The sequence below is a fragment of the Gadus macrocephalus genome, chromosome 9, assembly GCF_031168955.1.
Source record: "Gadus macrocephalus chromosome 9, ASM3116895v1".
In the NCBI taxonomy this organism is placed as follows: Eukaryota; Metazoa; Chordata; class Actinopteri; order Gadiformes; family Gadidae; genus Gadus; species Gadus macrocephalus.
In genome coordinates this window covers 10,937,659-10,963,860 of record NC_082390.1, presented here as the reverse complement: position 1 = coordinate 10,963,860, position 26,202 = coordinate 10,937,659, and the positions used below count along the sequence as shown (strand labels likewise).

The following is a 26,202-nucleotide window of genomic DNA, read 5'->3' as shown; positions in this document are numbered from 1 at the left end:
CTCTTAGAGACAGAGGAAACCAGCTCAACCAAATCATGAACTTTAATTCCCAGATCCGTGAATTATAATACAGACAAACATTTGGCAGTGACTTCAATTGAACACACTCCGCAGCAAATACAAATTCTGTTAAGAAAATAATGAAGGCGACCTGTGATAATTAGGCAGCAATTTAAAAAAAGGTCTAAAACACCTTAATGAGCCTCAACTCCGGGGGAGTGGAGTCGTTCACTCTTAAGTCAGAACGCTGAATTCACTTAAGAATGTTATCTGAAATCCACTTTCGGCTACACCTGCAGATTTTAGGATTAGAAATAAGATTCAGGCTTTAGTTTGCTTGTTTCTTAATGAGTTTCCTCGTTAAGAGACAGTGTGACAGTGACAGGTCACATTAAATCCAACCTCCAACCTACATCATCCACTAAAAATGCAAAACTCTTTCATTAAATAACTAAAAACCAAGAGCAGCTGGGACCCCAACTAACTCACTAACTAACTAACTAACTAACTAACAACTACCTACAGCAGCTACTGCAGTCAGATCTAAACACTGACCTGCTCCAGCATGTGCTCTAGGCCCGGTCTGGACCACACGGTCAGGACCCAGTAGGGTCTGGACCCAGCGGAGGGGGTCTGGACCCAGTAGGGTCTGGACCCAGCGGAGGGGGTCTGGACCCAGTGGTCTGGACCCAGCAGAGGGGGTCAGGACCCAGTAGGGTCTGGACCCAGCAGAGGGAGTCCATCCCTTTTAATGTTGCTACTGGAAAAGTGCATGAGGAGCCTCCAGCAGTCTGGAGGCAACATGGGAGGGAGGGGGGAGGGAGAGAGGGAGGGAGGGAGGGGGGAGGGAGTTGGAGGAGAGACTGGTCCGGGCCCAAGGGGCCAGTCAGGGTGCTGACGGGGTTGATGTCATCGTCAGTGTACAGGGGTCATGGGGGTCATGGGGGTCATGGGGTTCACGTGGGTCATGGCTCACGCTTGGGGGTGACGTAGAACCCTGGCACACAGAGTCTTCAGTCCGGAGTCCGGCAGTGGCTGGACCAGCAGATGGACCAGGGGCGATGGAGGTGGTGGGGAGGGAGTCGGAGTTGGTGGGGGTTGGGGAGGTTGAGGTGGTGATGGGGGAGGAGGTGGAAGTGGCGGTTGGGTAGGTGGTGTTGGGGGAGGTGGAGGTGGTGGTGGTGCGGGCGGTGGTGGGGGAGGTGGAGGTGGGGGAGGTGGAGGTGGGGGAGGTGGAGGTGGTGGAGGTGTTGGTGGTGCGGGCGGTGGAGGTGGTGGTGGGGGAGGTGGAGGTGGTGGTGGTGGTGGTGGTGCTTGGGGAAGGCGAGGTGGAGGTGGTGGTGGTGGGGGTGGTAGTGGTGGGGGAGGTGGAGGTGGTTGTGGGGGAGGTGGAGGTGGTGGTGGTGGGGGAGGTGGAGGTGGTGGTGGTGGGGGAGGTGGAGGTGGTGGTGGTGGTAGTTGTGGAGGTGTTGATGGGGGAGGTGGTGGTGGTGGTGGTGGGGGTGGTAGTTGTGGAGGTGGTGATGGGGGAGGTGGAGGTGGTGATGGGGGAGGTGGTGGTGATGGGGGAGGGGGTGCTGGGGGAGTTGGAGGAGGTGGAGTTGGAGGTTGGGGTGGGGGTGTGAGTGGGGCTGGAGGTGGAGATTGGGTTGGAGCTGGAGGAGGGGGTGGAAGTACGGGTGGTGGAGGTGGAGGCGGGGAAGGTGGGGTTGGGGGTGGTATCGGAGGTCCCACGGAGACGGGGCGGTTGTTTGTGAGAGTCTGAGGAGGGGGGATGGAGGGGGGCGGGGGGGTCCACGGGGCCATGTCCCTCATCTCCCCCCAGGGGTGGAGGTATGGGGTCTGCCTGGGTCCCGGGCGGGTCCTGGGGGTCCGGCCCTTGCGGCCCTGGGGGGTCCAGGGTCACGGAGCGACCCAGGGGCCGTGTTCTCGCCCTGGACTCTGAGGGTCCGAGCGGAACCCCGCCCCCCACCGTCTCCCTCCTGGTCAGCCGGCGGCCCCCCTGAGGGCCCCCCTGAGGGCCCTGCGGAGCACAGCAACACTTCAGGAACCAAGCATAGCTAACACTAGCCACATAGCACAAGGTGGTAGAATGGCAGTGAGTGTTAGCGCAGCACTGGCTGGTAGAATGGCATTGTGTGTTAGCACAGAGATGAGTTTTATTGTCATGGTTAGGGCTGGGTATCGAATTTCGATCCGGTTATGGCACCGACCGAAATGCTCCGATCCTATCGAATATCAAAACATTAATAGTTTTCCGGTGCCGTATTTCGATACTCAATGAAATTAATCCCAGCCTGTCTGCCAATAGTAATATCCTTTTCAACTGTTTCTGGGTAAATGCTACGTCTGTGAGCCAATAATCATGTGGTATTAGTGGTTCCGAATCTTAAGTCGCTGGTGATTGGCTGTCCCATTTTCGGAGCGCGAGACACGTTTGTCTACTTGACCGTCACTATTTGTGTCAGCTGTAGCGTAACGTCACTCTTGACGTTGTCATAATGCCTAAAAGGTCCAAAGTGTGGCTCCACTTCGCTCAGGTGGACACCAATAGAGCCAGATGCTCTATTTGCCAAAAAGTCGTGCTGGCGAAAGACGGCAACACATCAAATCTTGCGAAACATTTAATAATGCACAAGATTAACCTCCGGTCGGACAGCTGCTCCGTGTTTGACTGTAAAGCTAAGAAAGCTAAGAAGGACGACGGGACTTCAGTCACCAGAGCCCTGTTTCAGGTAGCTGGTTTTGAGGCAACCCCGAGTTTGTTCGCTCTGAGTTAGTGGAAACTCTGGGTTTTCCGTTTCAGGTAGCAGGTTCAGCGCAACCGAGAGTCAGTTGCTGCGGCAACATACGCCGTGGGTCTAACCTGCTCGGGAGGTGGTTAGACCTACTCTGAGTTTGTTGTCTATAAGGCTGAAGGCAGCTCTCCGACAGAAGGAAGTGTTAGAAATGGCATGTCCTTTTCTACGAGAGCCTGTGGACGTAGAGGCTGCTGCGATCCTCAGAAGGAATCTCCGTGAGGAACGATTATTAAGACCCCGGTTGGATATAATTTATTTTCCTGATAATTTTCTTCCCGAGCGCTATCGTTTTTCAGCGCAATCTACCATTTATTTAGACCACCTTCTCAGCCCCCATTTTAACTGTCAAACGCACCGGGGGCATGCTTTAAGTTTTGTTTTTTTATCGCAATTAACGCTTGCAGAATGATCCGCCCCGAGTATCCCACCCGCTCTGTACAGTCACTTCAACGTTGTGGCTTTCCCATGATCAGAGTAGCTGACTAACCACGGACCTATAACTGCTGCAAGTCAAGAAACTCATTTTAAGAATGCAAGGCAGAAAAGACCCTGGTACTGCTTTTAACCAGATGCTGTTCTTCTCTACATGCACATGCTCAGCATAATCGTCTGCATTGTTCACTGAAATAAAACCCTTTGAGTAAACTGTTCAACAAAATAACTTGTCCCACCACAGCCCGTGTTCTAATAAAGACAATCTACTTATTATAAGGATTCCTTTATTTCCTGAAAGCACAAAAAAAATTAAGTAATTTATATTGGGTATGTTTTAAGAGCAGGGAACAGTATCCCAGTTTGCACCTCCCCCACCTTTAACTTATGTTCCAAAATTTGGATCTCCAAAGCATCCTTTTGCATCTTTTGAATTGTTACAATTGCATGGAAGTTGGTGAGGGCATCTGGTTCAAGTAGGGCGATGACGCCATCAGATGATTAGACAGTGCAATTACCTACTTGAGCCAGAATATTGCCCCATCTAATTTGCAACGCGCTGGGTTGCGTGTACATATTTAATTATTTTGAATAACCAACCTCTTATAAAGGCACTTCTATCCTGGGGGGTGGGGGGGATCAGAGGAGCTCCCCCCAGTGATGCCCTCATCCACAGGACGCATACTCTGTTGGCTGAGGGCCATCTCCTCAGCCTCTGAGGGCTGTAGAGGTGGACCCCCTCCAGTCTGCCGGGCCTCTGCTTTTTTTCGATTTGCTAACATGGAGGAAAATGTTACCCTAATATTCAGTAAGCGCTATTTTGAAGACATATATATATATATATATATATATATATATATTGCATTTTGCCTAGGTGTAGCCTTCTAATATATCTAAATCCTATTAAATATTGGCAGTGTTGGGGTGGCTGGGAAATGTACTACTTACATTTACTGCTTAAATATAGGCCCATCACATGTTGAATATCTGTTAAATTAGGTAGAGCAGGCAAAACAGCACAATTGATTTGATTTCAATTAAACATTAGTTTACCTGTTTAAACTATATTTTTGTACTTCATCTTCATTTGCTGCCAAGTCCTCGTGGGGCAACTCGGGGTTGCGTAAATTGACACACACACACACACACACACACACACACACACACACACACACACACACACACACACACACACACACACACACACACACACACACACACACACACACACACACACACACACACACACACTTTACATATTGAATAAGTGGAAGATATTAAACTTTCCTCTTATTTTATTTTACTAATTTATTTTACTGACGCATTGACTTGTTCAGCTATTTACTGCCAAGCTCTCTCTCGCTGCCGCGGCGGAATTGCTTTTTTTTGTTAAAATGGGTAACTGTTCGGCATACGCGTTCATTAGAATTTCCAATTCCGTGGGGGAAAAGTAAGTGGATCTACGCTTTTGTTCCATGTTTGATCATGTTATCAGAGATCCATTGATGATGGCTCTTTATAGTCAACAGGCACGCCCTCAACCCAGAGTGAACATACTCAGAGTTGATTAACCCAACGCTGATCACCTGTTCTGAAACCGAAAACCCAGAGTTGCTTTTCAACCCTGAACTCTGAGTCAACCAACTCAGAGCGCAGGATTAAACTCAGAGTATGTTAAACCAGCTACCGGAAACAGGCCTCAGGTATCGAAAAAAGTATCGTATCGAACCGGTATCGAAACCAAGGTATCGAAATTAGCACCGTATCGAAATATTTTGAACGATACCCACCCCTAGTCATGGTCTAAGTAAGCTTAGCGGAGGTTTTGAGTTTAGCGGTTAACATGTGTCAGAATAACGGTGGGTGTTAGCATGCGTTAGCTGTGATGGTGGCACCTTGCTGCGGCCCAGAGAATCTCTTCTTACCGCCTCCACCCTGAAGGAAATAAAGAAACCTTCAGCCTCCACCCGAAAGCAGTTTACACCACCAGGGGGAGACACCACCAGGGGGAAACACTTTACACCACCAGGGGAAACACTTACACCACCATGGGAAACACATTACAACCCCAGGGGAAACTCTTTACACCACCACGGGGAAACACTTTACACTACCAGGGGAGGAAAATCTTTACACCAGCAGCGGAAACACTTTACACCAAAAGGGGAAACACTTTACACCACCAGGGGGCAACACTTTACACAACCAGGGGGGGAAACACTTTGCACAACCAGGGGGGGCAACACTTTACACTACCAGGGGGGGAAACACTTTACACAACCAGGGGGGGAAACACTTTACACAACCAGGGGGCAACACTTTACACTACCGGGGGGGGGGAACTTTACACCAGCAGGGGGGAAACACTTTACACCACCAGGGGGCGACATTTTACACCACCAGGGGGAGAAACACTTCAACACCACTAAACACACTTTACACCACCAGGGGGGGGGGGGGGGGGGGACTTTACACCAGCAGGGGGCAATACTTTACACCACCGGGGGGGAAACACTTTACACCAAGGACAACACGTTACACCCCAAGGGTGCAACACTTTACACCGCCGGGGGAAACACTTTACACCACCAGGGGGAAACACTTTACACCACCAGGGGGAAACACTTTACACCACCAGGGGGAAACACTTTACACCCCGAGGGGTGTGTAAAGGGTTATGGTTTAAAAACAGACCTGCAGACTTCCTGTTGGCGCCGTCGGCCATCTTGTTTCAGCCGTTGGACAAAGGAGTGAGCTAAGAGTGAACAAAGTTATTACTAAGGAGTGAGCTGAGAGTGAAACAAGTTATTAGTAGGGAGTGAGTTGAGAGTAGGGCTGTCACTTTTTATTCGAAGTTCGAATATTCGTTCGAAGGTGGGGTGAAAAGTTCGAATTCAAAGTGTAATTCTCCATTCGAACTGTGTGTGCTGCCGTCTCATAAGAACTTCAGACCATTTTAAGTAGTCTGCTTTCGATCCAGCAGAGGACGCGCTAAAATTTTATATCAGTTTGACCTGTTGCTTGCCGACCCTCTTGGCCTGGCTATCTGTATCGAATGTTGAATCAACATTCGATACAGATAGGCCAAGAGGGCTTTGAAACAAAACGTAACTGAAGAGAACGCGAACCGAGATACAGCTATTAAAAAATTGCTATTAAAAATGGAGAATTGCGAGGAGTACAATGCTGAGTGGACCATAACGACACCATCACATTTAAAAAGCAGCGTATGGAAGCATTTTGGCTTTTACACCGTGGGTGGAAAAGTCACAAACAAAGACAAGTCCGTTTGTCGTCTTTGTAAAAGAGAGCTGTCGTACTTATCGACAACATCAAATTTGCGCACTCATCTGCTAGCTTCCCACCGAAATGTAGCAGCAGAGGAACAACTGCCGAGCGGAGCAGCACAGAGTGTACAGCCGCGCGAGTTATTGTTAATGTGTAAAAGACAGACGCACTTGTGTGTCGGAGCTTCCTCTTGTTGTGTTTACAAATGTGTTATCAAAGATGTGTTTTTATCCTGTGCTGTTATGAATTCAGTAGGTATACGTGATTTCCACAAGAAATAAAAAGAGCAACATAAAAAATCAAGACTGTTGTCGTGTTCTATGGGGGGGGGGGGGGGGGGTGGGGGGGGTCGAATGTATTCGAATGTATTCAAATTAATTATGGACATTCGAAATTCGTTCGAATTTCATTTTTGGAAAAAGTGACAGCCCTAGTTGAGAGTGAACAAAGTTATTACAAAGGAGTGAACTGAGAGTTGAATTGTGTCACTTTAATATCTATCTGAACCATCAAACATACAGTATAAGGTGTCGACCGCTCCTTACCCAGAATGCCTCTGGGAACAGAGAGAAGTTTGATTGGCTCTTCATCTGCCGAGAGTCCGGACGCTTTCTGCAGAACGCGAACGATCTCAGTGTTCTGAAAAAGAGGATACTACTCACTAAAAATACTATATACTACTAAACACTACATATACTACTATATACACTAGTATACACCACATATATTACTATATACACTACTACATATACTACTATACACTACATATACTACTATACACAAGTAAACACCTCATATACTACTATACACTACTAAACACGACATATACTCCGAAATAAACACCTATATATACTACTAAATACACTACTATATATACTACATATACCGCCATATATACTAGGGCTGCTCGATTATGGAAAAAATCATAATCACTATTATTTTGGTCAATATTGAAATCACGATTATTCAAACGATTATTTTTGAGATTCAAAACATGATGTATTTATTCAACATGTCTCTCCCCAAAACACTTTGTAACTGAGAACTTAGAAATTTCGCCTTAAAAAAATACACAAAATGGTCAAAAAATAATTAAAATATGTTAAAGGAAAAAGGAACTACGTTTCGTCTTTATTTTTTACATGAAAAAGTAGTTACGTTACTGTATTAACGCGTTACTTACTTTGTTACGTGTTACACACAACACTGTCTACCATCACACGGTAATGTCAAAATCCATACCGTAGAGCAAATTCACACCGGTATACTTTCTAAACCTTTTGTACCGTACTCCCCTACTACATGTACTACTATCTATACACTACTATACATACGTCACAGGTCAGAGTTCACAGGTTCGATGCCCACCTTGCCTCCCAGCTGGAGGGCGGAGTCTAGCGGGGTCTTGTGCTGGCGGTTCCTCAGGTGGGCTGAGGCCCCGCCCCCCAGCAGCAGCTCCACCAATCCCAGGTGACCTCCGCGCACTGCCTCATGCAGCGCTGAACTGCCCTGAGCGTTCTCCACATTCACCCACGCCCCGCTCTGGGGAGAGAGACACTAGGTTACTACAGAGACAGAGACTTAGTTACTACAGCTAAAGAGAGAGAGAGTGAGAGTGAGAGTGAGAGTGAGAGAGAGAGAGAGAGAGAGAGAGAGAGAGACTACCACCTCGAGCAGGATCTGGGCGATGTCCAGGTGTCCTCTCATGCAGGTGTTGATCAGAGGAGTGTTGCCATAGTGATCTTTCTTATTCAGCTTAGCCCCGCCCTCTAGCAACAGACGCACAACCTGACAACACACACACACCTTATCATTAGAGTGCTGATGGTCTCCAGTTCAAACCACTGGACACACACAGACTCTTCTAGTTCTAGTTAGTAGAGTCTCCTCTAGTTCTAGTTAGTTGAGACTCCTCTAGTTCTAGTCCTAGTTCGTAGCAGGTACCTGTGTGTGTTGGTTCTGGCAGGCCAGGTGAAGGGGCGTGGCCAGCTGGGTGGTGCGTGCATTAAGCTCCGCCCCGTGGCGGGCCAGGAGGCGGACCAGGGTGGCGTGGCCGTGCAGAGAGGCCACATGGAGCGGGGAGAAGCCGTCGGCGTTGGCACTGTTCACCCACACACCGCCGCACTGCATGCTGGGAGCCTGGCACACACGATGTGGTTAAGATTACACTTATGTAGTCTTGTTGTACGTTGTATAGTGATGTGTAAGTTGTGCAGGGTGTGTAGGTTGTGTGGTGATGTGTAGGTTGTGTAGTGATGTGTAGGTTGTGTAGGTTGTGTAGTGAATTGATGTGTGGGTTGTGTACTGATGTGTAGGTTGTGTGGGTTGTGTACTGATGTGTAGGTTGTGTAGGTTGTGTGGTGATGTGTAGGTTGTGTAGGTTGTGTGGTGATGTTTAGGTTTTGTGGTGATGTGTAGGTTGTGTAGTGATGTGTGATGATGTGTAGGTGGTGTACTGATGTGTAAGTTGTGTAGGTTGTGTGGTGATGTGTAGGTTGTGTACTGATGTGTAGGTTGCGTAGGTTGTGTGGTGATGTGTAGGTTGCGTAGGTTGTGTGGTGATGTGTAGGTTGTGTAGGTTGTGTGGTGATGTGTAGGTTGTGTACTGATGTGTAGGTTGCGTAGGTTGTGTGGTGATGTGTAGGTTGCGTAGGTTGTGTGGTGATGTGTAGGTTGCGTAGGTTGTGTGGTGATGTGTAGGTTGTGTACTGATGTGTAGGTTGCGTAGGTTGTGTGGTGATGTGTAGGTTGCGTAGGTTGTGTGGTGATGTGTAGGTTGCGTAGGTTGTGTAGGGATGGGGTGTGTAGTGAGTGTGTAGCAGCAGGAGTGTACCTTGTGTGTGTTGGGGGTGCAGGCTGGACATTGGCACAACGGGTGGCAGAGGGGGGGGCTTGGAGGGGGCTGGCCCCGCCCTTGATCTTCCTCCTCCCACTCCAACAGGTAGCGCACCTACACAAACACAGGCATTCATATTATACCGCTACCTGACAGACAGACCGACATGAAGGCAGACATGCAGACAGACAGACGTCTCACCATCTCCAGATCACCATCAGCCACAGCACGCAACAGCTTCTCCACCTGTCAATCAGACAAACACTTCCTGTCAATCACACAGAGTCACATGAGGAGAATGCTATCAGAAAAGGGGAGGACCTTGTGTGTTGGGCGGGGCTTACCTCTCGGTGACGGACAGGGTGAGGGTCTGGTCTGGGGTCAGAGGTTAGAGAGAGGACGCTACCGCTAGCACTACGGCTACCGCTAGCACTACGGCTACCGCTGCTGTCTGGAGTACGAGTCCAGCTGCCTGGGGACTGAGCAAGCAACATACACAGATATGTACTGAAGTACATGATATGTACCAGTATATACATATACACATCATTCACCATAAAGACATGTATTTATACACATCACGTACCATAAAGACATGTATTTATCCGTACACATATAATCATGTATCATGTACTATAAAGACATGTATTTATACTAGAGCTGTCAAGCGATTAAAATATTTAATCGTGATTAATCGCATTAATGTCATAGTTAACTCACGATTAATCGCAAATTCTTTTTCTATGCTAAATATCCCTTGATTTCTTTGTCCCATAATTCTTCTCATTTTAATTCTCTTATCAACATGGTAAAGTGCATCGGCTTGCCTTGTGCAAATGATTTTTTATTGATAACAACATTGGCATATACTGATCAAAACAGGACGATACAAAAAAAGAGCCTATAGTGCAATTAAACGACTGCTTTGAACAAATGTCATTTGAAAAAAAATTGTAAATAAAAGAATTGCGTTAATCGCGCGATAATTTTTTGGACGCCGTTAAAATTGGTTTGCGTTAACGCCGTTAATAACGCGTTTAACTGACAGCTCTAATTTATACACATGTATCATGTACCATGAAGACATGTATTTGTAAACATATAATACTGTATCATGTACTATAAAGACATGTATTTGTACACAAATAATCATGTATCATGTACTATATAGCATCAATACAGATAAGGTGTGTCAGGTGACTCACATTTCGCCCCCGCAGTCCAGACAGTGTTTGGGGCGACTCCAGCAGAGCTACAACCTACACACACACACACACACACACACACACACACACACACACACACACACACACACACACACAAAGATTCAAATACATACACCCCATGCACACACATTGACAAACACACATACACCAAGAGACACACACTACACACACAAACAGAGACACACGCACACACACACATACAACGCACAAACCAACACATGCACATACACGCTGTTTGACCACCAGCACACACCAACACACATGGTTGGACCAACTGAACCACCTCTCCTCAGTGAGTGAGGCTGTGTCATGTGATGCTGTGAGGTTGTGTCACGTGATGCTGTGTCATGTGATGCTGTGTCACGTGATGCTGTGTCATGTGATGCTGTGTCATGTGATGCTGTGAGGCTGTGTCACGTGATGCTGTGTCATGTGATGCTGTGTCATGTGATGCTGTGTCATGTGATGCTGTGTCATGTGATGCTGTGTCATGTGATGCTGTGAGGCTGTGTCACGTGATGCTGTGTCATGTGATGCTGGGTCATGTGATGCTGGGTCATGTGATGCTGGGTCATGTGATGCTGGGTCATGTGACCTTGGTGTTGAGGGCGAGGCTGAGGGCGGTCTCCCTCCTGTGGTTGAGCAGGCTGGGCCGCGCCCCGTTCTCCATCAGCACCCCGGCCACGCCCAGGTAGCCCCAGCGGGCGGCCAGGTGCAGCGCCGTGTCGCCGCGGCCGTTGGCCACGTCCAGGCGGACTGCCCGCACCTCGAAGTACACCAGCGCCTTCACACACTGACACACACCCCGGGTCACTATGGTTATCTGGAGCCACGGGGCCGTGGGGGAGCATGTGTGCACACATAATCATGTATCATGTACCCTAAAGACATGTATTTGTACACTTATGATCATGTATCATGTACCCTAAAGACATGTATTTGTACACTTATGATCATGTATCATAAAGACATGTATTTATTTTGGACACATATAATCATGTTTCATGTACTATGAAGACGTGCGTGTGTGTGCGACCGTGTGTGTGTGTTTGTGCCCTACGTCCTCGTGGCCGTGCGTGCACGCCAGGTGCAGAGGGGTGTTCCCACAGTCGTCCTGCGCCTCAGGGTTGGCCTTGTAGTGGAGGAGGAGGAGCTAGAGAGAGAGACGCACACCTCATTACACACTAATACACACCGCCAGGTCACACCGCTACTAACACACTGGAGAGAGACACACACACACCTCACTACACACTAACACACACCGCCAGTACACACCGCCACTAACAAACTGGAGAGAGAGAGACACACACCTCACTACACACTAACACACACCTCCACTAACACAGATCTCACTACACAGTGACACAAACCCCCAGTACACACCTCACTTACACACTGGAGAGAGACACATACCTCACTACACACACCTCTAGTAGAGAGACACACACCAAAACACATACACCACCACTAACACACACCGCATTAACACATTTCCACTACAAACCTCACTACACACCTCCACTAGATCTCAAAGTGCTTCAGTACTTATTATACTAATATCATAATATATATGTCATATATAATGACCTTACTATATATTTATAACCGTATATATTGATTTAGACCAGTGATGAAAAGTTTGACATTAAAGGACAAAGACAGCAGTGAGTCTAGTGTTGACAAACTGTACAGAGTGGTGGATGAGCTGAGAGAGGAGTGAGACAAGTTAACGTCTGGAAGAAGAGTGAGGCAAGTTAACGGAAGGGAAAAGGGGGCTGGCTGTAGTCTTTTCGCTCGGTTCTCAGTCTCAACAGAAGGGCTAGAATGGAACTAAAAGACTACAAATCAGCCCCCCTTTCCGTAATGAGCCAAATACCCGAGACAGGACCAATAGTCCAATTTTCGGTGTAAACCACTCTATTTCGTCCTAGACAGACCAGAAAGGGGGCTCAATGTTCAAAATACCGGAATTGTCCTTTAATAATGTTAGTGTTCATAATAACTTCAAAGTTAACAAAATATTAGTTAATTGGCCAATAATTCTACGGCAGTACTACACTGATATTATATATATTTTTTAATACATTTATATATTATTGATTATTTTGTTATATTTATTAATTATTTTTTATGATGTTATTATTGTTATTTGGTGGAACAAGTCTTACAGCATGCTAGGCTAGTTGTGTTGCTGTCTTAATAAATAAGACATCTTCCAACCATTCATTAGCTTGGAATGATTATATTTTTATTCTCTCTGATGTTGTGAATCACATTAGAAAGACACCTTCACATGCGCTCGCTCTCTCTCTCTCTCTCTCTCTCTCTCTCTCTCTCTCTCTCTCTCTCTCTCTCTCTCTCTCTCTCTCTCTCTCTCTCTCTCTCTCTCTCTCTCTCTCTCTCTCTCTCTCTCTCTCTCTCTCTCTCTCTCTCTCTCTCTCAGGCGTGGTCTGACCGTGACCCCCTGGTGACCCCGGCGGCAGGCCAGGTGGAGGGGGGTGTAGCCATGGAGCTCCGTGGCGTTGACCTCTGACCCACAGAGGACCAGGAAGTCGATCAGCTTTGCTTGACCTGACACAAACACACAAAAATGAACAAACACACACATTAACACACAAATTAACACACTAACCACGGCTCATGGAGGGCAGGAAGTGACTCACCACACAGGGCGGCCATGTGGAGGGGGGTGTGGCCTTGCTCGCCCCTGGAGCGAGAGGTCACTACAGACGGGTCGCTCACACGCCTACAATAAGATACACACACAATATATATATAAACATACATGAGAGAGAGCGAGAGCGAGAGAGAGAGCGAGAGAGAGAGAGAGATTACCCGGGCAGCTGGAGGTCACAGAGGTGACAGGAGCAGAGAGGATGACACGTCCTCAGATCTTCATCACTACGGAGAATCCTCCGCACATCCTCTTCCTCACCCCGCGCGATGTGCTATACACACACACACACACACACACACACACACACACACACACACACACACACACACACACACACACACACACACACACACACACGTCACTCCATTGTGTGGGGGTCTCAGTGTGGGGGTCAGTGGGGGGGTGAGGGTCAGTGGGGGTCAGTGGGGGTCAGTGTGGGGGTCAGTGTGGGGGTCTCTCCCAGTGAGGGGGTCAGTGGGGGTCAGTGTTGGGGTCAGTGGGGGTCAGTGTTGGGGTCAGTGCGGGGGTCAGTGGGGGTCAGTGAGGGGGGTCAGTGGGGGTCAGTGGGGGTCAGTGAGGGGGGTCAGTGTGGGGGTCAGTGGGGGTCAGTGGGGGTCAGTGAGGGGGTCAGTGGGGGGAGTCAGTGTGGGGGTCAGTGAGGGGGTCAGTGAGGGGGTCAGTGGGGGGAGTCAGTGTGGGGGTCAGTGTGGGGGTCACCTGCAGCAGGCGGTCCACGGGGGTCTGGGTGCTGAACAGGACGCTGTCCGCCTGCCCTGGAACCTGTGGACACAACGAGACCGGCTGGAACCAGTTCAGTCCTGAACTCACAGCTTCAACACATCGGGTTGAGTCAGTGAGTGAGTGAGTGAGTGAGGGAGGGAGGGAGGGAGGGAGGGAGGGAGGGAGGGAGTGAGTGAGTGAGGGAGTGAGGGAGTGAGGGAGTGAGGGAGTAGGTGAGTGAGTGAATGGGTGTGTGAGTGAGTAGGTGAGTGAGTAGGTGAATGAGTGGGTTAGTGAGTGAGTGAGTTAGTGAATGAGTGGGTGAGTGAGTGAGTGAGTTGGTGAGGCTCCTACCCGCGCTGCGTGGCTGAGTCTCCCCAGGCTGATGAACTCCACGGCCGCCATGAAGGTGCTGAGGCAAAAGCTGAGCTCCTCCCCCCCACACACACACACACTGAAGCTCTTGATGTAGCTCAGGTTAGACACCCTACGGAGCGCACACACGCGTGCACACACACATACACAGACACACACACACAAAGTCACACACACAGTCACACAAACTGATATTCAAGCTCTTACATTGAACCTCTTCCAGCTCAGTCACAATCTTGAACTAAAACGGGGGTCAGGGTTATTATGAGGGTTCAGAGGTCAGAGGTCGAGGCCTACCAGTTAGGGATGTCTGTCTTGAGGAGGAGGAAGAGGATGGTCGAGAGCAGTTGGTCAGTGTCTACCGCCTCCATGTTGACTGTAGGAGAGACTTAACATCACTAACTATAACTAACTATACATGACCATACTATATCTAACTATACATGACAATACTATAACACATGACCACACTATAACTATACATGACCACACTATAACTATACATGACCACACTATAACTATACATGACCACACTATAACTATACATGACTATATTATAGCTAACTATACATGATCACCCTATATCTAACTATACATGACCATACTATAACTATACATGACCTTACTACAATTAACTATACATGACCATTAGGGCCCGACCGATATTGATTTTTTAGTGCCGATGCCGATTATTTTCAGAGAAAAATTACGATTACGATTTAATCGGCCGATTAAAAACATAACAAAAAAAAGATAATAAATATATAAAACGTAGTTTTTGATACCTTAAATATACTTTAAACACTTTTGACGAATATGTGAATTGAATGCAGAACCTTTGATGGTTTTAGAATACATTTACAGTCAAAAATGAGTGTAATGTAAAATGTAAAATAAATAAATAACTCCCAATGTGCTGCGTTCGTGAGCAGTTACTAACACGTGCGTGCTGAGCAGTATGGTCGCACTGTTAGAGTCTACAGTATAACTAAATTAACATGGCCTGGGACCTAAAGAAAAACAGGCACAACATGCTCAAACAACGCGTCTTGTGTACTTTGGTGAGGTGAGCGCGCAGCTGCCTGAGCGAGCGTGCTTTCATGTTGTACGGTAAAATTCAATCTCCTCTTTTTTACTCCAGCTAAAGTTGTTAGTTAGCAAGGCGAGTAGGAGCGCAATCTGCAGGATACTAATCGCAATAACATTTATAAAAAAAATATATATAAAAAAAATCGGTTGTAATCAGCGTCTTTTTGGCAGATGTTGATATTTTCAAAAAGGCTATAATCGGCCGATTAAATCGGCAGGCCGATGAATCGGTCGGGCCCTAATGACCATACTATAAATATACATGACCATACTATAACTAAGAGACTTTACATTCAATACTGCCTCATCACTACAAGTACTGCCTCATCACTACAAGTACTGCCTCATCACTACAAGTACTGCCTCATCACTACAAGTACTGCCTCATCACTACAAGTACTGCCTCATCACTACAAGTACTGCCTCATCACTACAAGTACTGCCTCATCACTACAAGTACTGCCTCATCACTACAAGTACTGCCTCATCACTACAAGTACTCCCTCATTACTACAAGTACTCCCTCATTACTACAAGTACTGCCTCATCATTATAAGTACTGCCACTGATAAACAGTCAGACCTACAGTAGAACCTCTGTCCTCTCCACTGATAACCAGGCCTACAGTAGACCCCCTGTCCTCTCCACTAATAACCAGGCCTACAGTAGAACCTCTGTCCTCTCCACTGATAACCAGGCCTACAGTAGACCCTCTGTCCTCTCCACTAATAACCAGGCCTACAGTAGACCCTCTGTCCTCTCCACTAATAACCAGACCTACAGTAGAACCTCTGTCCTCTCCACTAATAACCAGGCCTACAGTAGAACCTCTGTCCTCTCCACTGATAACCAGGCCTACAGTAGACCCTCTGTCCTCTCCACTAATAACCAGGCCTACAGTAGACCCTCTGTCCTCTCCACTAATAACCAGGCCTACAGTAGACCCTCTGTCCTCGCCACTAATAACCAGGCCTACAGTAGAACCTCTGTCCTCTCCACTGATCACGAGTCAGACCTGACTAATTCCTGTGTGTGTGTGTGTGTGTGTGTGTGTGTGTGTGTGTGTGTGTGTGTGTGTGTGTGTGTGTGTGTGTGTGTGTGTACCTGTGTGGTTGGGGGTGTGCAGCACGGTCATGATGACTCCTTGAAGACAGAGCAGTTTGAGAAGGGGCGAGGTGGACAAGTTCAGCTGGCTCAGCTGTCTCTTGGCTCGACTCAGGTCGGTGCTGTGGACAAACACAACCACTAGCATAAACACAACCACTAGCATAAACACCATACATTTAAACCGAAATGGGAGGAGTGGGGGGTCACTGGCAGCAGAGGGTCGGAAACCATTGGTCGAGTGAGCTTCCCTCTGGGTGATCTCTGTGAACTGACCTCTTGGTGACCTCTAGTGAGCTGAACTCTGGGTGACCTCTAGTGAACTGACCTGAGCTCAGTTTTCATCCCCACGTCGGCCGGCTGAAGGTCCTGTAGGGCCCTGGTGGTCTTGTTGAACGTTGCATCCTGCGCACACAGCACACACACACTATGAGACACCATTTGTAAGTAAACATTCACTCAGATACTCAATCAATCTGAATGAGATATATATATATATATATATATATATATATATACACACACACACACGCACACACACACACACACACACACACACACACGATAACTAGGGACACATTGGACAATACACTACCTGGCTGGCCTCAAGACTCCCCATGAACTTAAAGAGCAGCTCATGGATACCATGATGGAGGTGGATCTAGAGAGAGGACAGGGGACACATTATACCATGATGGAGGTGGATCTAGAGAGAGGACAGGGGACACATTATACCATGATGGAGGTGGATCTAGAGAGAGGACAGGGGACACATTATACCATGATGGAGGTGGATCTAGAGAGGACAGGGGACACATTATACCATGATGGAGGTGGATCTAGAGAGAGGACAGGGGACACATTATACCATGATGGAGGTGGATCTAGAGAGAGGACAGGGGACACATTATACCATGATGGAGGTGGATCTAGAGAGAGGACAGGGGACACATTATACCATGATGGAGGTGGATCTAGAGAGGACAGGGGACACATTATACCATGATGGAGGTGGATCTAGAGAGGACAGGGGACACATTATACCATGATGGAGGTGGATCTAGAGAGGACAGGGGACACATTATACCATGATGGAGGTGGATCTAGAGAGAGGACAGGGGACACATTATACCATGATGGAGGTGGATCTAGAGAGAGGACAGGGGACACATTATACCATGATGGAGGTGGATCTAGAGAGGACAGGGGACACATTATACCATGATGGAGGTGGATCTAGAGAGAGGACAGGGGACACATTATACCATGATGGAGGTGGATCTAGAGAGAGGACAGGGGACACATTATACCATGATGGAGGTGGATCTAGAGAGAGGACAGGGGACACATTCAGTGGACGGACAGGAAGAGACATTGGACACAAGGATGTTCAACAGACAAACCTCCAGCGCCTGCTTGATGAGCCTCATCTGGGCCTCCTGCCGGGACAGGAGCTTCTAGAAGACAGGAGAGGAAGATTACGAGGAGACTAACGAGGAGGAGACTAATGAGAAGGGGAGGGGACTAACGAGGAGGGGAGGAGACTAAGGAGGAGGAGGGGAGGAGGGGAGGAGACTAATGAGGAGGGGACTAAGGAGGAGGGGAGGAGACTAAGGAGGAGGGGAGGGGACTAAGGAGGAGGGGAGGTGACTAACGAGGAGGTTACTAACGAGGAGGTTACTAACAAGGCGGGGAGGAGACTCACAGGGAGGGGAGGAGACTAACGAGGAGGGGAGGAGACTAAAGAGGAGGGAGGGGACTAAGGGATGACTGACGACTCACCAGGCGAGGGTCCCTCAACAGACACTGGAGACATTTGTTGTAAAGAGCGTTCACTGCATCCTAGGAAGGAGGAAGGGAACCCTTAATGCTACGATACTAAACTAAGACCATGTGATAATATAGCTAGCGTTGTTATCATCTCGCACACACACATCTTTGGAACACATACTTTGTCCAAGTGATAGTGAGTCTTAACATGTGGTGTTAGTTAGTCCTGTTCTAGTGATAGTGAGTCCAACCAGGTGGTGGTGTTAGTTAGTCCTGGTGATAGTGAGTCCTACCAGGTGGTGGTATTAGTTAGTCCTGGTGAAAGTGAGTCCTACAGGTGGTGGTCTGGGGTTAGTTAGTCCTGGGGTCCTGTGACCCCAATGTGGAAACTCTCTTTGTTGTTAAGTCCTTTTTATTTGACTAGAGAATTCGGGTGTATTTTACTCTTGGTTTTATACGTGCCTCCCAGCGGCAAAATGTCACTGGCAACTGGAACAATATCGGACTGTGTTCATGAATTAGAACTCAATTACCCCGAAGCACCGGAAATAGTGCTCGGGATTTGAATCAGTGATGTCTGGAGACTATGCTAGCTGGATTTGAACAGTATATTAAAAAAACAAAAAACAGAAAAGACAATATCTTGGACCAACGCTTTGTAAACCTCAAAGGCGCTTATGCATCCAAGTGTAAGCCATCCATATTGAATTCGGATCACAATGTTTCAGGAGGGTTCACTTAATGAAACAACTACAGTTACAAATGATTATATTGACTTTTGTCTTTAATTAGTTGTCCCCACCACAGAGATTAAAATATTCACAACAATAAATCATATGTAACTAAGGACATCAAATGTAATAAACACAAGGAAAGTGGCGTTCAAAAAGCAAGATTCTGGAGGACTTAGACAGACAGAAAAATAACTGAAAATAAGATTAAGGGAAGCAAAACTGGCACACAGACAGCATCTAGAAGATGCTTAGAGAACTAATAACTCAAAAAAGGTGAAATCAATGACAGGAATTTCATCTGCATCTAAATCCATAGTAACAGATAATGAAGATGCTTCTGCCAACAAACTTAAAACTTTCTTTGCTAGATTTGAATCTCTAGATAATCCTGTCAAGTCCAAAGAAATTCTAATAACTGTTGTACCGGCTGCCTCTGACAGAATTGTCATCACTGTGGAAGATGTTAGGAAAATAAAACCACAAAGAAATCTGCAGGGCCGGATGGAACGCTTTTCTGTTGAGGAACTATGCAACCCATCTGTCTCCAGTGAGGCAACACATTTCAAGCTTCTGTTGACACACACAATGTCCTGCTGTCATGGAAAACCTCACATGTTAAACCTTTGCCCAAGATTCCATGTTCAAAGGATAATTATGAAAACTCTAGAAAGAATTCTGCTCCGACATTTCATCTGTACCACAGACAATAATCTCGACTCATATTAATTTGCCTATGAACAGGGCTGTGGCTCGGAAGCTGTTACCTCTTTAGGTCATATTATTTCGAAACATTTAGACAAACCCAAGACCTATGCAAGAGCACTTTTTTTTTGATTTTTCATCAGCCTTCAATACCCTTCAAGCAGACATTCTGGTAGCAAAAATGGTCCAGCAGGTACTGAATCCATACCTAATACATTGGTAAGCTTAATTTCTCACCAACAGAGTACAGTTTGTAAAGGTAAACAGACCCCTTTCATCTGCCATTACAACCAATGTTGGGGGCCCCCAGGGTTGTATGAATTTAGCTATGCTTTTTACGTTCTACAAAGATGATTGTAGTACAGACACAGCAAAACTATATATAATTGTTCACCAACACCAAGAAAACCGAGGAGATTGTATTTGGCATTCCGTTTCTCTTGTGATCCATGAAGAAAAAAATCAAGCAGTTGTCCTCATTTAGATACTGTACTTGGGGGTAACCATAGACCATCAGCTTCATGGAAAGACTACATTGACAAAATTTGCAATAAAACTAAACAAAGAATCTGGTTACTCCGCCGACTCAGATCTTTCAGAGCAAGTCAACCAATTCTTTATTATTTTTTTAGCCGTTATGATGAGATTTTTTCAGTACTGTAACACCACATGGCACAAGACTGTCTGCTTCTTAAAAATCAAAAATGCTCCACCAATTGAAAATCTGCTCAAAGATAATAGGTCAACCACTCTAGAAACTTTATGAATCAGCCTACCATAAAAGCATACTGAGGTTGGCTAACAACATTTCCTCCAACCCTAACCACGTCCTAAACACAGAGTATAATCCACTACCATCTAACCGGAGATAAGGTTAGATAGGGTTCCAACATTCAAAAAGGTTAGACTGAAGCACTCTTTTGCTCAACAGTCAATCCTAGAACTGAACCAGGCACTAAATCCCAGACCGGTAGCACGCTGATGGGCCTTTTACGTTGTCGTCTGTTGCTGTAATATCATGATCAATTTATGTATTTTATTTTAATTGCGTATCCTGTCTTGATGTCCTGTTTTTGATGTCCGGCCCTGATGTCTTGTCTGGGATGTTTGTAAATAGAGCTGCTTAGGATGCAAGACAAATTTAAGACTTGTTCTGACGATAAAGTATTATTGTATCGTATCGTAGTTAGTCCTGGTGATAGTGAGTCCTACCAGGGGGTGGTCTGGTGTTAGTTAGTCCTGGTGATAGTGAGTCCTACCAGGGGGTGGTCTGGTGTTAGTTAGTCCTGGTGATAGTGAGTCCTACCAGGAGGTGGTCTGGTGTTAGTTAGTCCTGGTGATAGTGAGTCCTACCAGGTGGTCTGGTGTTAGTTAGTCCTGGTGATAGTGAGTCCTACCAGGAGGTGGTCTGGTGTTAGTTAGTCCTGGTGATAGTGAGTCCTACCAGGTGGTCTGGTGTTAGTTAGTCCTGGTGATAGTGAGTCCTACCAGGTGGTCTGGTGTTAGTTAGTCCTGGTGATAGTGAGTCCTACCAGGTGGTGGTCTGGTGTTAGTTAGTCCTGGTGATAGTGAGTCCTACCAGGTGGTCTGGTGTTAGTTAGTCCTGGTGATAGTGAGTCCTAACAGGTGGTCTGGTGTTAGTTAGTCCTGGTGATAGTGAGTCCTACCAGGTGGTCTGGTGTTAGTTAGTCCTGGTGATAGTGAGTCCTACCAGGTGGTGCTGTAGACCCCTCCCCTCCTGGTCCTTGAAGCCCAGACTGAAGGCTGCGATGAGGCGGTCTAGTTTGAGGGTTGGGGGTCCCAGGAAGTTACGGGCGTCCTCGGGGGTCCGGAGGCTGTAGGGGGTCCGGTCCGGCCCTGGGTCCCGCCCCGGGTCCGGGTCTTGCTGGGGGTCCAGCGGTCCGGCCAGACACAGCAGGCTGAAGCTCTGCTCGCGGTCGTTGTAGAACGTCTCCTCAAACAAGATGGCCACCGACACCGCGGGTTCGATCCCCAAGACAACACGCTGGTCACGGATACACACATCCTACACAACAAAAACACACACACACACACACACACACACACACACAGTAGAGCAGGGGGTTAGGTCAGCAGACACACGGTTAGGGTCAGGGTTAGTTAGTAAGGGTAAGGGTTAGTGTTAGTTAGTTAGGGTAAGGTTCAGGGTTAGCTGGTTAGTGTAAGGGTCAGTAAGTTAGGGTTAGGGTCAGGGTTAGTTAGTAAGGTGAGGGTCAGGGTTAGTTAGTTAGGGTTAGGGTGAGGGTTAGTTAGTTAGGGTCAGGGTTAGTTAGGGTCTGGGTTGGTTAGTTAGTTAGGGTAATAAGTCAGGGTTAGTTAGGGTTAGTTAGTGAGCTAGTCAGGGTTTGATTGTTAGGGTTAGTTAGTAAGGGTCAGGGTTAGTTAGTTAGGGTTAGTTAGCTAGTAAGGGTCAGGGTTAGTTAGTTAGGGTGAGTTAGTTAGGTAAGGTCAGTCAAGGTTAGGGTTAGTGAGTCATTGTTAGTAAGTTAGCGTTAGTCAGGGTTAGGGTCGAGACAGCAGACCTACGCTTCCATCGGCGGTCTTGAAGCCATCCTCCACAGGAAGTAGAATGTAGCGGTCAAACCGTGGGGCTGCGTCCGTGCTGAGCGACACGCTGCCGGAACACGGAACCAGAACCTACAGGACAGGAAGTAGAACCCATCAACAGGAAGTAGAACCCATCAATGGGAGTTAGAACCCATAAAACCACTGGAGGTAGAAACAGTCATTGGGATTAGTTAGGGTTAGGGACTAGTTAGGGTTAGTTGCTAGGGTAAGGGAGTAGTTAGGGTTAGGAACTAGGTAGATTTAGGGACTAATTAGGGTGAGGGTTAGTTGTTAGGGTTAGGACTAGTTAGGGTTAGGGACTAATTAGGGCTAGGGTTAGTTCTAAGGGTTAAGGACTAGTTAGGGTTAGGGACTAGTTAAGGTTGGAATCCAAATGGATCACATCCGGAAGCTGATATTATACATCATATCCGTATCATATGAAGGTCTGAGAGCTGGGATATGGAGTGAAGGCGCATGAGGTTGGACTGCACTCTTCATATTTGTTCTTGTTATCTCCTGCTATAAAACAATGATGAATAAAGTCGTGTGTGTGTTTGTCCTGCCCCCAACTGTGGCTTTACTGAAGCTTAAACTGCTGCCTCCAAATCCTCCAAAACTTTGTGATCTTCATCTTTCATGATCAGAGTGTTGTGATAATGTGTTGTGTGAAAATGTGTAACATGATATTGTGCGATAATGTGTTGTGTGAAAATGTCTTAAGTGATAATGTATTAAGTGCTAATGTATTTTCTGTTGTTGGATAATGTGTTGCATGATAATGTGTTTTGTGATAATGTATTAAGTGATAATGTATTATCTGATGTGCGATAATGTGTTGTATGACAATGTGTTGTGAGATAATGTATTGTGTGATAATGTGTTGTGTGATAAAATGTGATAATGTGTTGTGTAATAATGTGTTGTGTGATAATGTTTTGTGTGATAATGCGTGTGTGATAATGTGTTGTGTGATAATGTGTTTAATGATAATGTGTTGTGTGATAATGTGTTTAATGATAATGAGTTGTGTGATAATGAGGGACTCACCACCCCGTTGACCTGGGCAACGCGGCTGCAGAGGTCCGGCCGGCTCCGCTCCAGCTCCCGGTAGAAGGGGTTCCTCAGGAGGTCCTCGTCGTAGCCCGCCATGGGTCAGCTGTCTGGGGGTCAGAGGGTCAAAGGTCACCGTCTGGGGGTCAGGGGGTCAAAGGTCACATTGAACCTCTGCCCACCATCTGGCGGTCAGAGGGTCGAAGGTCACAAACGCTCTGGTCTGGTTCAAAGATCCTGCTGACTTAGTCTACCCTAGTTAAGTGAGTCTACCCGAGTTACTGTATGTGAGTCTACCCTAGTTAAGTGAGTCTACCATAGTTAGTGAGTCTACCCTAGTTAAGTGAGTCTACCCTAGTTAAGTGAGTCTACCTTAGTTAGTGAGTCTACCCTAGTTAAGTGAGTCTACCCTAGTTAAGTGAGTCTACCCTAGTTACTGTTTGTGAGTCTAACCTAGTTAGTTAGTCTACCCTAGTTAAGTTAGTCTACCGTAGTTAAGCGAGTCTACCCTAGTTAAGCAAGTCTACCCTAGTTAAGCAAGTCTACACTAGTTAAGTTAGTCTACCCTAGTTAAGTTAGTCTACCCTAGCGAGTCTAGCGGTACCCCAGTCCTGGTCTGTCCTCTACTCTCAGAGGGCTGAAGACACTCGCCTCATGACCTCCTCCCACCTCCTTCTCATCATGGAACTAATCTGATAATTTGAACTGGAAATCATAAGATGTCTTCAGATCTTTGTAGTGATGTGATTGGTCCTACAGTTCAGGATCACACACACACACACACACACACACACACACACACACACACACACACACACACACACACACACACACACACAAGAGAGGCATGCTGGGGATTCTCAAGAACTGAGGTCATGTGATCGTTCAGCTGAGGCCCGAAAACGATCCTAGGACCCCCGGCGCAGACCCATGTGACCCCCACCTTCCATACTATAGCAGCACACACACACACACACACACACACACACACACACACACACACACACACACACACACACACACACACACTCACTATCAATATCCAGCATTAACAAGTCAATATCAATATCCAGGGTAACAATGTTGGTAACTATACTGGTAGATATACTGGTAACTATACTGGTAACTAATATACTCGGCCTGGCTCGGCAGGTGTTCCCAGATCCAACAACACACCTGATCAGAAGCGGATATCGAGTCCACGTTGGCGGTTAGTAGTGGGTCCTCCGGGTCAGATCGGGTCAGCGGTATCGAGTCCCGGTTAGACCGACCCGTTAGTAGCCGTTCGTACCGGGTCAGCAGATATCAAGTCCACGTTAGACTGTTGTTCCCGGTCCTCCGGGTCCTACGGCCTCAGAGCGGGTCAGCCCCGTTGGTACCGGGTCCTCCCGTTAGTACCGGGTCCTCACGTTGGTACCGGGTCCACCCGTTAGTACCGGGTCCTCCGGGTCCTCTGGGCTCGGGTCCTCAGAGCTCCACAACAACACGGAGGAGGAGAACCGCTTCCTGGAAGGGGCGGGTACCGGTTAACGGGGCGGGTCTGGCAACCCACGGCGGAGGTTGCCAGACTTCAGAGTGAAGACACGTAAACAAAACGATGGAGACAAACAAAAGAACACCTCCCCAGCCCAGACACACACACACCCTAACGTTTAATTACAAATAACTCAATTAATGATGAAACGCAGTGCCTTAATTAATCAGAATATTTTCTTCATCTCTAGCGGTGGTTTATTATGATTACGTGATATCAAACAGAACCAGTGTTGAGTTAGTAATAGTAATTAGTAATAGCGGAGAATGTATATAAAAAGAGAGAACGTCTATAGTAATTAGTTCTTCCCATGGACCCTCCTAGCCAGCAGGACCGAGTTTACGACAAAAACAACACGAGGAAATTGTGTTGTTTTTGTCGTAAACTCGGTGGTAAACGACATTCGTCATGGGAACGAGTGGGTCGAGCTCGTAAGTCACGCCCCTTCCGCTAGACCTCCATCCTTTAAAGGCACCCAGTGCAACTTTATGTAAACATTCAATGAAAAATAAACATTCAATTTCTAGTCTTTTTTACACGTAGTAAGTTTCAATAACTCCATACCATTACATATCGACATTCAAGGAGCAAAGATGAGACGTCGTTGTGTGGTGAGAACTGATAGAAAATCGTAAACAACAACAATCGCCGGTGGGGAGAAGCCATTTTTCCATTGACTGGAAGCCTGCTTTATTTATTGTAGGTTACAAAAAATAAAGAAAATGGCGGCATTGTTGTTGTTATCGATTTTGTATCAGTTCTCACCACACAACGACGTCTCATCTTTGCTGCTTAAATGTCGGTATGTAATGGTATGGAGTTATTGAAACTTACTACGTGTAAAAAAGACTAGAAATTGAATGTTTATTTTTAAGCCTCGAAAGTTGCACTGGGTGCCTTTAATAGGTCTATGCCTCATCCGGACCTAGGAAAATTCAATGTAAAGTAATTTATATTTACTGGTCCAAGTCATTAAATGCCTTGGATTATGTGGCACATTTTCTTAAAAAATGCGATGAAATATGCAATTTTATGCAATGAAATTGTGGGAACGTGCAAAAAATGGCTGCTCTTGTGTGAAGTAAACACAATTTTTTTCAAATTTCTGCTAAGATATATGTGACTTTTTTGCAACGAAAATGCGGGGATTATGAAATCATGCAAGCCCAGGATATTTTGCGCGGAAATCTGCAATTTATGCGGTTAAAGTACGGCATATTTGAGAAAAATGCGGCCCCCGCATGAATATGCAGACTTTGGTTGAATCTCAATAGCTATATATAAATATTT

The 26,202-nt window shown here is 46.8% G+C and overlaps 1 protein-coding gene across 1 annotated transcript; it reads right to left on the bottom strand.

Annotated features, from left to right (window-relative positions):
- Positions 1-287: 287 nt before the first annotated feature.
- ankrd27 (ankyrin repeat domain 27 (VPS9 domain)) lies at positions 288-25,245 on the bottom strand. The gene is made up of 30 exons (XM_060061580.1): positions 24,555-25,245; positions 23,376-23,488; positions 22,305-22,415; positions 21,469-21,783; positions 18,334-18,393; positions 17,955-18,008; positions 17,147-17,212; positions 16,880-16,956; positions 16,552-16,673; positions 14,656-14,734; positions 14,338-14,470; positions 13,981-14,043; positions 13,422-13,534; positions 13,250-13,332; positions 13,042-13,157; positions 11,644-11,736; positions 11,179-11,376; positions 10,563-10,616; positions 9,702-9,836; positions 9,559-9,603; positions 9,355-9,471; positions 8,466-8,660; positions 8,190-8,309; positions 7,890-8,063; positions 7,067-7,160; positions 5,928-5,988; positions 5,129-5,168; positions 1,378-2,023; positions 556-683; positions 288-293 (listed from the first exon to the last, which is right to left on the bottom strand). The coding sequence occupies exons 2-30, from the start codon at positions 23,475-23,477 to the stop codon at positions 288-290; spliced, it is 3,600 nt and encodes a 1,199-aa protein (XP_059917563.1). The 5' UTR covers positions 23,478-23,488; positions 24,555-25,245.
- Between the last annotated feature and the right edge of the window lie 957 nt (positions 25,246-26,202).